Source organism: Narcine bancroftii, chromosome 1 (genome assembly GCF_036971445.1).
Source record: "Narcine bancroftii isolate sNarBan1 chromosome 1, sNarBan1.hap1, whole genome shotgun sequence".
NCBI lineage: Eukaryota > Metazoa > Chordata > Chondrichthyes > Torpediniformes > Narcinidae > Narcine > Narcine bancroftii.
Window position 1 is genome coordinate 193,734,685 of NC_091469.1, and position 13,991 is coordinate 193,748,675.

General features: G+C 43.2%; 1 protein-coding gene across 2 annotated transcripts in view; it reads left to right on the forward strand.

The window, feature by feature from the left end:
- Positions 1-366: 366 nt before the first annotated feature.
- fpgs (folylpolyglutamate synthase) overlaps positions 367-13,991 on the forward strand; it is a 52,944-nt gene continuing 39,319 nt past the window's right edge. Inside the window, exons 1-5 of one of the 2 annotated variants that reach the window (XM_069886560.1) lie at positions 958-1,122; positions 6,428-6,562; positions 9,900-9,994; positions 11,227-11,280; positions 12,478-12,542. In XM_069886560.1, the coding sequence (XP_069742661.1) occupies positions 1,014-1,122; positions 6,428-6,562; positions 9,900-9,994; positions 11,227-11,280; positions 12,478-12,542 (458 nt within the window). In that variant the 5' untranslated portion in view covers positions 958-1,013. Of the gene's footprint in view, positions 607-957; positions 1,123-6,427; positions 6,563-9,899; positions 9,995-11,226; positions 11,281-12,477; positions 12,543-13,991 lie in introns of those variants that run through there. The other variant, XM_069886568.1, reaches the window with a different exon arrangement.

Genomic DNA, 13,991 nt, shown 5'->3' on the forward strand with positions numbered 1-13,991 from the left:
GCTGTGGAGCACACAATAATCACGTCAACATGATGGAATGATTAAATGGCTTTAATTACGAAAAACCTGAGCATTATTGATACACTACTTTGCCAGGTTCCAGGAGGGGACAAGTCTGGGGGAGAAGTTAGGGAAGGTCAGGGAGGTTTGGACTGCCCAGTCCATACATCAATGCAAATGCCTTTCACCACAAATGCACAAACCCAATAGATGAAATACTTGTCCCACGTATGTACTGTTGGTCTGTTCTGTTTGTTTTGCACTGAGGACAGAGAACTGATTGGTCGTGCTGTCCTTCTACAAACAGATGGCAATCAATTTGACCAGAGTGGACGGGTGCCCGCGTCAAAGATGGCGGCCTAAGTCTACGTCCAACTGCGTGCCAGTAGGTCAGAAGTCAAGGCTGGAGGGAGAGCCACGTGTTGGTGTGCGCCGCTCACGATGGCGCGGTTCTTCCGCGCTCTGATAAAGGCAATCAGGCGGCGTTTGATTCCTGGGGAGAGGAGGAAAGGGGCGGTGCTCGGCAGTTCATTCCGCGCCTGGGCGCCGAGTTACAGCACGGCCCCCACTAAACTGGCCTTCCGCATCCCCGGCATGGATTATCAGGTGAGCCCAGCCGCCACGTCCTGGGGCAAGAGCAGCGGGGTCCGTGCCGACGCCGGCAGCGAGAGTCTCGTCGGAGGGGAGGGGAGGGGAGGGGAGGCTGAGAGTGAGGAGGTGACCGTCAGGGGGAAAAGTCGGTGTAAACCTCGGAGCCGGCCCCCGTGGATATACGAGGTGGGGGTAAAGAAGGGCCAGTGAGTGGGGGGTGGGTTCGGACCAAGCCGGAGGTTGAGGGAGCGTGTGCGCGGGTGAGCCGGCACTTTGGCGCCAAGTGGTGACTGGCCGGTTCAATTGAAACGGGGCACAGGAGTAACGAGGGCAGCTGCTTGCTCCAATGTTCGGGAGCAAATCCCTCTTTGTCCACATCCTGATCGGCAGGGAAAGGGAGACGCTCGCTCCAGGTGCCCCCGATGCCAACCAGATTGGGCTTTCTATTCCAAAGTGGTTTGCAGTTTTCCCAAAAGTTGGTGGGTCCGTGCTCCTGGGTGGAAGCTGTTTCTCATTGCTTACTCAACCCAGGTGAGTTATTTTGGGACTGAGCTCCAACACAAACTTTGGTTCTTCTATTCCTTCCCTTGAGTAGTCGTTATACCATGTAGGCTGGCTGTTTTAGTTCGGTACCAAGTATCCCAGCCTCTTGGGGGGGGGGAGGGGGAGGGGGGAGGGGGATGGGGGGGGAGGGGGAGGGGGAGAGGGATGGGGATGGGGGGGGATGGGGATGGGGGGGGATGGGGATGGGGATGGGGGGGGATGGGGATGGGGATGGGGGGGGATGGGGATGGGGATGGGGGGGGATGGGGATGGGGATGGGGGGGGATGGGGATGGGGGGGATGGGGATGGGGGGGGATGGGGATGGGGGGGATGGGGATGGGGGGGATGGGGATGGGGGGGATGGGGATGGGGGGGATGGGGATGGGGGGGATGGGGATGGGGGGGATGGGGATGGGGGGATGGGGATGGGGGGGATGGGATGGGGGGGATGATGGGGATGGGGGGGATGGGGATGGGGGGGATGGGGATGGGGGGATGGGGATGGGGGGGATGGGGATGGGGGGGATGGGGATGGGGGGGATGGGGATGGGGGGGATGGGGATGGGGGGGATGGGGATGGGGATGGGGGGATGGGGATGGGGGGGATGGGGATGGGGGGGGATGGGGGGGATGGGGATGGGGGGGATGGGGATGGGGATGGGGGGGGATGGGGATGGGGGGTGAAGAACTGGGAAAAGAAAGATTGCTGAAATTCATTGAGAGAGAGTATTTCCTATCTCAAGACCTTGGGTGAAAATGGGATAGAGGAATGTGAAGAAAGGTGGAGTGAGATGTAAAAAAAAACACTAGCCTTGAGTTACAGTTGGATATACCTGAACTTGTTTATTGTTCTGGTGCGGATGGCTCGGTTTTGTGGCTGTATGATTCTTAATGCCCAGCTAACCTGCTTTTTGGTATGGATGATTGAATGCCATTCAAAATTGGATTATCATGCCTAATCCAATTAATTCATTTTGCACAGACCAATGGTCAAAACGGGGGCTTCCCTAATGTTTACATGACCACATTATTAAAAATTATTTTTCAAAAATCAAATGAATGTATATTTTAACCACCTGTTTCTCAGAATTCTGCATTTCCAAGGTCTGATGGATGGGCCTTCCTGCTTTGGCAGTGACAGCATGAATGTAGGACAGTTGTTTCCTAGCATTTATTTTAAAAAGATACAAGTTAATGTATAACACTGAGTTATGTCTGTTGGTGGGAAGGGGCAATGTTGCCATGAGCAAGTCATGAAATTCTGTGTTTTGCTGCAGTGTCGTAGTGCAAACATACACATTATAACCATCTTACCACATGACTAAAAAAAGTAAAAATAATGTTGTACGAAAAGTAAGACAACGTTTGCGGGTCTTTGATTATTCAGGAATCTAATGGCAGTGAGGAAGAAGCTGTCATTGTGCTGTTGAGTGCCTGTCTTTAGGTTCCTGTACCTTTTTCCTGACAATAGCACAGTGAAGAGGGTGGGAGTCTGAGGGTTTTTTTTAAAGACACTACCTCATGTAGGTGTCCTCAATGGAGTGAAGTCTGGTGTCTGTGATGTCATAGGTCAAGTTAACAACCCTCTGGAGTTTATTCTTGTCCTGAGAGTTGGCGCCTCCATTCCAGGTAGTGATGCAGCCAACCAGAATGCTCTCCATGGTACAGAGTAGAGGTTTACCAGTCATTGGTGACATATTGAATCTCCTCAGACACCTCACAAATATAGCCGCTGGTGTGCCGTCTTTGTGATAGCATCAACTGGGAGAATCCAGGACAGATCCTTGGAGATGTTAACACCCAGGAATTTGAAGTTCTTGACCCTCTCCACTGCTGAGCCCTCATTGAGGACTGGGTAGTATTCCCCTGACTTCCTCCTGAAGTCCACAATCATCTCCTTGGTTTTGCTGACGTTAAGCCCAAAGTTGTTGTCGTTATACCATTCCAAGATCTGATCTATCCCCCTCTTGTATACTTCCTCATTGCCATTTGTGATATGACCAACAACTAGTTTCATTGGAAAACTTGTAGATGACATTGGAATTGTGCCTGGCCACACAGTCAGGAGTGTATAAAGAGTAGAGCAGTGGGCTAAGCATGCATCCTTGGGTGCGCTTGTGTTGATAATCAGTGAAGAAGAGACATTGTTTCTAATTACAAAACCTCCAATTGACGTCCCTTGACAAAACCTCCAATTGACGTCCCTTGACAAAACCTCCAATTGACGTCCCTTGACAAAACCTCCAATTGACGTCCCTTGACAAAACCTCCAATTGACGTCCCTTGACAAAACCTCCAATTGACGTCCCTTGACAAAACCTCCAATTGACGTCCCTTGACAAAACCTCCAATTGACGTCCCTTGACAAAACCTCCAATTGACGTCCCTTGACAAAACCTCCAATTGACGTCCCTTGACAAAACCTCCAATTGACGTCCCTTGACAAAACCTCCAATTGACGTCCCTTGACAAAACCTCCAATTGACGTCCCTTGACAAAACCTCCAATTGACGTCCCTTGACAAAACCTCCAATTGACGTCCCTTGACAAAACCTCCAATTGACGTCCCTTGACAAAACCTCCAATTGACGTCCCTTGACAAAACCTCCAATTGACGTCCCTTGACAAAACCTCCAATTGACGTCCCTTGACAAAACCTCCAATTGACGTCCCTTGACAAAACCTCCAATTGACGTCCCTTGACAAAACCTCCAATTGACGTCCCTTGACAAAACCTCCAATTGACGTCCCTTGACAAAACCTCCAATTGACGTCCCTTGACAAAACCTCCAATTGACGTCCCTTGACAAAACCTCCAATTGACGTCCCTTGACAAAACCTCCAATTGACGTCCCTTGACAAAACCTCCAATTGACGTCCCTTGACAAAACCTCCAATTGACGTCCCTTGACAAAACCTCCAATTGACGTCCCTTGACAAAACCTCCAATTGACGTCCCTTGACAAAACCTCCAATTGACGTCCCTTGACAAAACCTCCAATTGACGTCCCTTGACAAAACCTCCAATTGACGTCCCTTGACAAAACCTCCAATTGACGTCCCTTGACAAAACCTCCAATTGACGTCCCTTGACAAAACCTCCAATTGACGTCCCTTGACAAAACCTCCAATTGACGTCCCTTGACAAAACCTCCAATTGACGTCCCTTGACAAAACCTCCAATTGACGTCCCTTGACAAAACCTCCAATTGACGTCCCTTGACAAAACCTCCAATTGACGTCCCTTGACAAAACCTCCAATTGACGTCCCTTGACAAAACCTCCAATTGACGTCCCTTGACAAAACCTCCAATTGACGTCCCTTGACAAAACCTCCAATTGACGTCCCTTGACAAAACCTCCAATTGACGTCCCTTGACAAAACCTCCAATTGACGTCCCTTGACAAAACCTCCAATTGACGTCCCTTGACAAAACCTCCAATTGACGTCCCTTGACAAAACCTCCAATTGACGTCCCTTGACAAAACCTCCAATTGACGTCCCTTGACAAAACCTCCAATTGACGTCCCTTGACAAAACCTCCAATTGACGTCCCTTGACAAAACCTCCAATTGACGTCCCTTGACAAAACCTCCAATTGACGTCCCTTGACAAAACCTCCAATTGACGTCCCTTGACAAAACCTCCAATTGACGTCCCTTGACAAAACCTCCAATTGACGTCCCTTGACAAAACCTCCAATTGACGTCCCTTGACAAAACCTCCAATTGACGTCCCTTGACAAAACCTCCAATTGACGTCCCTTGACAAAACCTCCAATTGACGTCCCTTGACAAAACCTCCAATTGACGTCCCTTGACAAAACCTCCAATTGAATGTATGAGGACCCACTTTGTTGCATACCCTGCCTATTTGGTGTTCTAGGCATCATGATATTTGATCATAAAATACCAAGAAGCAACATGGTTTATTTGGTCAGAATCAGGATAGCAAAGCTGCTGTAGCCACTGATGTGGTCCAGAGTGGAGTGGAGGCTCATCTTTCAATCCTTCAGCCATGTGCAAGTTTAAATTGCCATTAGAATGGGGTTAGCAAAATTTATATTCGATACACGAAAGTCCATAGCCAAGCTGGCAGCACCATTCTTGGCAGTCTAGACCACAATAATTGTAGCTACGGGTGAGCAACAGACTGGTGCAGGGTATCCTTAGTGGAAGAACACCAATCAACTGAGGAGAAGCCTGGGAGAGGACTTACAGGGTAGGAGACCATAGCAGCAGACCAGCTCAATGCTCGGCAGTCAAAGGACTCACACTGGGCTGCTGGTGACTGTGTCAAGGAAACCAGGTGGCAGCACTGGAATTCATGAGGGTACAGATGGCAAGCAGGGCTCCTGAATGGCCTTGGATATTTGACAATTTCTTTATTGCATTGGGTGTTTGGAACCAAGAGCCAAAGAGGGTGACATGGATGGCTCAATCTCGGGCATATCATTGGAATGGATTGGAGGTCATGCAGCTATGGAGGTTACAAGAGTGGAGGAAGTTGTAGGATCACAGACTGTCTCTTTTGCTACTTGATTTGGGCACTAGATGAGTGGAACCTCTGCACCTTGACATGGCGAACAAAGAAAAACAAATTTTGTGCACTTGGCAATAAAGGAACCTTGAATCTTGAATGGCTCAGCGTTAAATCAGATTAATTCAAAATAAATCTATTACAATCACCTGACCATTTTGTATTAACAGTGATGAACATTGTGCATTTATGGGTTCTGTTTGAGGCAAATTGTTTTAATTGGATCATTGCTAAGAAAAGGCCTTCTTCCTGTTATGTTCCAGTTTTAAAAGGTACTTTTCCAACAACTGTCCCTTTGCATCGCTGGCAAGGCTCTCAATTACATGCTTAATTTGCTGTTGAAAATGCTTTCCTCAGCAGTTCCAAGAAGAGACGGATGGGTATCAAGTGTTGTAATGATCTACCAAATTTTAGAGCTCTAACTGAACAGCTGGAGAATGGGAAGAAAATTCAATCCTTTCAGAGTTTGAATTAGTGTTCTAATGCGTGCTGTTAGACCATTGTATTTTTAGCTGTTCTCATCCATGATATTTGGTTTTTATTTGGTTTGAATGGGGTTCTGTAAAGTAGCCCATTGCATTGAGTAAAGAAGGAGAACAGAATGCCCTTCATCTTTTGAAGTGGCATTTTGGAGCTGATAGGTGCAGTCTGGATTTTGGATTGAATGGTCTTGTTTGAATGATTCCATTTGGAATAAAAATCAGTGGGGATGCTTATTTTAAGCTGTCCTTTGGCTTTGTGTTGAATTCCAGGATGCAGTACAGACACTGAACACTTTGCAGACCAATGCCAGCACTTTGGAGCAGATCCGTCGAGATCGGGAGCGTGGACAAACAAAGGGAAGCTTAGAAGCAATGAAATCCTTTGTACATCGAGTTGGCATGACGGTAAAGAACAGTGTGGGGCAAAGTTTTTACGATATACTTTGTCTGTGCTGACTATGATGCCAATTTAAACTGCATATCTGCCTGCATGTGATCGATATCCCTCCATTCTCTGCTAAACTATGAATGCCTCTATTGTGTCTGCTTCCTCCATTTCCCTTGACACTGTTTGTTGCTCCTACCACTCTGTTTTATTAAATCCTGCCTAATAAATCTTTACATTTTTCCCCTAGTATCTTAAATTCATGCCATCTGATATTTGACATTTGTAACCTGAGGAAGAAAAAAGCCTCTGGCCATCTACTATGGTATTTTATATTTGAATTGACATCGGTATACTCCAACCAATTATAATTCTCCAGTTGTTGAGTCCAATCAACCCATTGGCTCTGGGGTAGAGTTATTAAGCAATTGAATCTATCTTATTGAATTTGCATGCTTCTTGATGGCAGGCAATTAGAACCAAACATTGTGGTGTGTTATGTAAGGTTGTTCGAATGAAGGTAGTAACCAAGATCTGAATCTTTATCCATGAAGGATCTCAGCCAGAGCAATGCTCCTGTTGTCTCTTGGTGTTTGAAGGGGAAAATCATTGAGCAGTGTTTATAGGAAGGATGTGGAAGCTATGGAGAGGGTGCAGAGGAGACTTACCAGGATGTTATCTGGATTGGAAAATGCATCTGATGAGGCAGGGTTAGCAGAGCTGGACTTTTCTCTTCGAAATGTAGAAGAATGAAAGAAGACTTAATAGAGGTCTACAAGATTATGAGAGGCATAGATAGGGTGGACAGCCAGCACCTGTTTCCCAGGGCAGGAACAGCAAACACCATAGGACATGAGTATAAAGTGAAGGGAGGGAAGTTTAGGGGAGACATCAGGGGTAAGGTTTTTTTAAAAAACACAGTTGTGGGTACCTGGAATGCCTTGCCAGGATGGTAGTGGAAGCTGAAACATTGAAGGCATTTAAGAAACTATAAGACACATGGATGAAAGAAAAATAGAAGGTTATAGGATAGCAAGGGTCTGGAACATTTTTTTTAAGGAAGGGATATATGGACTGGCACAATATCAAGGGTCAAAGGAACTGTATTGTTCTGTATTTTTCTGTTTTCTACATCGGATTGCTGTTCACCTGCAGAAAGTGTAAAGGTGTGAGAAAAGGTTGGATGTGTATGCAAAGGCATCCGCTTGCTAGATTTTCATGGAAAGAATAGCTTTTGAATTATGGCTGGGGATATTGGACCTCTGCAACTGAATCTTGCCTGAGTCACCACCTTTAGTGTGAAGCAAGTGAAAGATTACATAGGCAACGATCCAGGATCAGAATGTTTCTTCATGATGCAATAGAACCAGCTTTCAAAGCTAAATGTTGCAAGAACTCAAATTAAACTGAGGAAGGCCATCGGGGCCTTCTATTTTTAAAATTTAGTCATACAGCACAGTAACAGGCCATTTCAGCCCACAAGTACGTGATGTCCAATTACTGTCTAAATGATGGGAGGAAACCGGAGTCCCCGGGGAAAACACACACAGACGTGGAAAGAATGTACAAACTCCTTACAGACTGTGCAGGATCGGAACCCCGGTCTCGATTGCTGGCACTGTAAAAAGCTTTGCGCTAACTGCTACGCCACCCGTGGCACCCTTGTATGATTCATGGCAGATCTATGTAGGCCTCCTCTTCCATTTCTCCACACCCTTTATTCCTTGATGTATCAAGCATTTATCCACCACTAAATACTTGTAATGATCCAAATTCTACCACCTGCCAGGTCTGAAAATTTCAAAGAAATTCCTATATACCCCAGTATTAAAAGACACATTTCTTCGTTATGTATCCTTGTTCAAGACTTTCCCACTAGAGAAAATGTCATAACCATCTACTGTGTTAAGGTCCCTGAGGTTGTTGTATTTTTAAAATTTTTTGCATTTAGATGTATAGCGCGGTTACAAACCCTTATGGCCCACGAGGCCGTGCTGTCCAAATATACCAATCAACCTAAAACATCGTATGTTTTGAAGGGTGGGAAGAAACTAGAGCACCTGGAGAATACCCATATATATACAGGGAGAAAGTTCAAACTCGTTGCAGACTGCACCGGTCACAAACCTGGGTCGCTGGAACTGTGGTAGTGTTGTGCTAACTGTGTCGCCATTTTGTTTAAATAAAGTCACCATTTTTTTTCTTTTAAATCCAGTAAATACAGGCACAGACTATTTCATCTTGGTAGGACATTCATATTTAAAATTAGCTTGGTGAATCTCCTTGGTACTACTTTCATTGTTACTTTACCTTTTCTAAAGGTAAAGGGTCCGAAACTATTGGCAGTATTCCAAATATGGAATCACCAGCATCCTGTACAATTGCAACCAAACTTCATTATTTTTAAGCTCACCAAACCCTTTGCAATGAGGCTACTTGTATTCTTAAATATAGTAGAATCCCTATTGTCTGGAATTCAATCAACTAGAAACCCAGCCAACCAGCAAAAAAAAACCCCAGAGGAAATAAATAAATAGATTTGTGCTTAAATGGAATTTTAAATAAAAGTTTTAAATTTTAAAAGTAAATGTCCTCCAAAGCAACACACAACCCCTTGGTAAAGATGGGAGCAAAATTTAAGCCAGTGGAGCACCCCAGTTGTGCCCCACCCACAGCAGCTGTTCGAATAAAGTTGTGCTTGAATAAAATGGCTGCACACAGGATGAAGAGCCGGCCTATGCTGCTTACCACTGGGGTGATTCTTCCAAAGTGTCTCCTTATCCCTGTATAAAACATTACAGCACAGAAACGGGCCATTTAGCCCTTCTAGTCTGTGCCGAACTACAGTAATTTTCTGCCTATAGCGCTTCGTACCCCACCTATCCAATTCTTAAATTTTAAAATTGAGTCCGCATTTATCACTTCAGCTGCCAGCTCGTTCCATACTCCCACCGCTGTCTGTGTGAAGAAGTTTCCTCTAATGTCTCCTCTAAATTTTTCCCCTTTCACTCTTGACCCATGTCCACTTGTTTGTATTTCACATACCCTCAGTGCAAAAAGCCTATCTACATTGACTATATCCTTCATAATTTTAAATACTGTAACTCTATCAAATTTCTCCTTATTCTTCTACACTCCTGGGAATAAAATCCTGTAACTCATTTCCTGATGTCTGGGCAACATCCTTGTAAATCTTCTCTGCACTCTATCCTAATGATATCTTTCCTGTAGTTGTGTGACCAAAACTGCACATAATACCCCAAATTTGGTTGCACCAATGTCGTACAACTTCCCTTCTATGCTCAATACCTGTATTTTGATTTATGAAGGCCAATATGCTAAAAGCTCTCTTTACAGCCCTATCTACCTGTGACGCCACTTTCAGGGAATTGTGCATCTATTTCCAGTTCCCTCTGTTCTACCGCACTCCTCAATGCACTACCATTTACCTAGTAAGTATCTTTATTTGTATTAGGTATGTTATAATGTAAGGCTTTATCTGTAACCTTGAGGGAGAGTGGGTTAATTATATGGCAGCATGGTAAGCGTAGCGGCTAGTGCACCGCTGTTACATCGCCAGCAACCAGGATTTGAATTTAAATTTTGTAAGTTGCAGGAGTTACTTGATTAAATTGAACTTTACATAATTAAATAGAATACTGATTTTTTTTCAAATTACAGGTACTTTACATTTTGCTCTCTCCTTTGTCTTTTAAACTGTGTATTCTTAATGCAAGTGTATTAGTTAGGCATCATAACAATGTCTTAATTAACAGGAATATTTGCATATGTTGCATCTGTGATCTCCATAGGTGCTGGATAATGGGGATTCTACTGTACTTGTTGGACCTGCCTGCTAGCTATTTCAGATTTATACATTAGAAAATATGGAATGCTAGTACTATGTCTCTCTGACTTTCTCTAGATAATCAGCATTTTGATTCTCCTTATCAAAGAATACGACCTTGTGCTTCCATGGATTAAACTATTTGCCAGTCTTTTACCTCAGCCCAAACCCCCCCCAGTATCTAGCACCAATGGGGATCGGTAGATGCTAGTTAAGTGAATTTGCTGATTGCTTGAAATTGCATGTTGCATGATTGGCAAACTAACTACTGGAGGTGCCAGTTTTAAACTTCCTTTTCTTTTACCTATTTATTTTTTTTTAGCCAGTTGCTTGAATTTTGGATAATGGGAATTTTATTGTGTATTTAGTTACAGAATCGCTATCTTTATCCTAGCTCACACTACCATTTATTGCTATATCATTGGTAAACTAGCTTATGTATCCCTTTTTCAGATGTGTTTTGCAAATCTATATACTCTACATTTACAGGTTCCTCCTACCCTTCAAAATGTACTGGTGGGTTTAGTTAGGTGTAATTGGGTAGCATGGGCTCGTGCTATCTGAATGTTTAAATCTAAATTTAAAAAATAATAAAATTTAATTTATATTTTAGTTCCCTTCGACACATTTATGTCTGATGTATTGAGTGGTCATATTTTGGTGACTATGGACTACTCCCACCTGTATTTTGCTATTTGTGATTTCTACCCAAACTTCACTATCCACTGCTTCTATCATCAGGACTCACCAGTGCCTTGGTATCATCCTTGATTAACAAAGCCATCCACATGGCCTGTTCGTTTGGAGCTGTGTATAACCTACATCTTGTGTTGGCAGATCGAGGAACTGGACCAGCTTGCCATTATTCATGTGACTGGGACAAAAGGCAAGGTCAGAGCTTAAAATGAAATTTAAAAGAATATGATACGACCTTGCACCATGCAATATCTATTTTGTTTTTCTATGATCTGGAACTCACTGGATTTCTAACTGGTTTGATGATCCTGATCCAAATCAATTCCAGGGTTCAAAATCTGTGATTAAGCTTCCTGATGTTTATTTCTTCCCCTGCTGAGGAGGCAATCCATTGCAAGAGTGTGTTTGATGATTTAATACAATGGGAGGGTGATGTAGGATGTTTGTTCTTTTTTGCTAAGAGATTGGCATACAACCCAATTGGTGTATCTCAGCAGAAGAAAGACTAATAATTGAGATGTAGTTGAGGTGAATTGCAAAATGAGGGAGAAAAACTCTCCTTTTTACTAGATGCACTCTCATTTTGGGCTGTTGTTGAAATCATGGAGCTTCTCCACAATTGTTTTCTCGTTGGTTGCTGGATTAATATCACAGGGAACAATTTTTTTTCAAAAGGTTCTCTTCCTGAAAAAAAATTGGGATTATGTTTGGCAACTTCAAGCTGAACACAAAAATAATTTCAGATTTGCTGTATCACGTAGGAAGTTGGAGAAACATTAAATTAACTTTTAATTGAATTTAGCATGTTTAATCGTATAATGATGCTGACACATTATATCGGTTCAACTGACCTAAAACTGTTTTGCTGCTGATTTTCATTTGTACTCAGCATCTGATGCCTCTTGTGTCAGTGTCCACCAATAGTTGGCCAGCATTGATGGATTCCAGTTGCCCTGAAACTGCTTTTCCATGGTCACAGTGTCCTGGTGAAACCTTTCACCATGTTCTGCACTGTATCCACCAAGATTAGCAGGGAATAAGTCCAAATGTGAATGCAGAAGATGAATTTTCAATGACATGTCGTGCTTCATGGTTTTGTAGACTTGAAGACTTGAAATAAAGCAGGAAATAACAAAAAGAAGTTACATCTAAACAACTATACATGATAATAAAATTTTGAGGTGATTTTTATGTTCAACAGCCCAAAATCATAAAATACACCCAAAAGTGTTCAAGTACCAAATTTTTAATTGTGCAGTGTATTTAGTGATGGGATCTGCATCTTCTTTTTCCTTGATGTCCAGCTGATGATTTGCAGAAAACTATTATGGAAGTTAATGGTTCACATTTGTTTTGTTTGTTGGTGACTTGATTTTCTTGGGCTTATGACAGGGTTCCACATGTGCATTTTGTGAAAAGATATTACGTAATTATGGACTAAAGACTGGATTTTACAGGTAAGGTGCAGTTCTGTTTTAAATTTATTCGTTTTGACGTGTTAAACCCTGATAGTTGAGTGTGGCAAAGTTGGCGCGGCAATTAGCGTAATGCTATTTCAGTGCCAGCGGGTGCTCTGGTTTCCTCCCATGTTCCAAAGACACATGGGTTAGTAGGTGAATTGGTCACTTGGATCTAATTGGGCAGCATGGGCCAGAAGGGCCTGGTGCCATGCTATGTCAAAATTAAGTGAGCAGGACTTGGAGGGATATTGAACTAATGTAGGCAAGTGGGATGAGTATAGATCAACATGATGGTTGGCATAGATGTGGTGGGCTGAAGGGCTCCTTCTCTGTTGTACAATTCTGTGACAGCAGCCTCTGTGTTATGCCATCAACAAGTTTCCTTTCCCATCATACACATGAAAATATGTTGTTAATGGATGTAAATTGGAACTTCCTCCCCAAGAGTACTATTGGCTACTTTCACTAGAAGCACTCCAGAAGACCAGAGTACAGTGCACTATATCTTCTGAAGAGGATTTGGGGTTAGTCAATGAATGCCAGCAATACCCAAATCTGGAAAAATAAATTAATTAAAAAGTAAGCTACTGAACATTTTAAATTAAAAAAAACACAATGGACCAGTGCAAGTCACATGGTCTGTGGAGCCTTGTTCATTAGTCAGTAAGAGTAGAGCTGAGCATGTATGGCCTCTGCTCCATTTTCCTGTCTGTTCCTTGAGCATTGCTTACACTTGATGTTTTCAGTGATTCTTGCAGACTTGGCTCACCCTGTCCAAAACTTGGCTTTTAATCAATGTTATTTGGTAGGTGTTGAGAAATGCTGCATCAGAGTAATGTATTTGAATGGACTGTACTCTCAACAGGCTCTAATGTTTTCTCTTTCAGCTGATGAGTATCTATCTTTAAAGAGAAAGATTCATTGTTGTTGCAAACCGATGAAATACACAGATTAATGACTGTGTATCACAGGAACAGAGCATTTCTAGATTTTGGGTTCAAATAAAACCTGGAGCTATGGCATTCTCTCCAATTCTTACAGAACACGGGTAAAAGGTATTTTTGGAAATTGATCTTGGCCTCAATTTGTGAGGAAAACTGTTAAGTCATATTGGTAGATCTATATATTTGAAGTAGAGGGGATGAAGGTGTAGAAAGCTTGAATCTGACTTGAGCTATGTCCTGTTTGAAATTAATACAAAAATAAGATATAGGAGCAGAATTGGGCCATTCAGACTATTAAATCTGCTTTGCCATTCAAGTCATGGCTAATGTAATTTTGCTTTTAACCCCATTTTTCTGCCTTCTCCCTCCTCTAATGGTGATATTCATCTCAATATTTTAAACAAAAATGAGCTGTTTGAACAGAAGTTATTGGTCATATGAACTGATCATGTGAGGATGAAGTTTCCTTTGCTTCATTAATGATCACGAATTTGATGCTAAT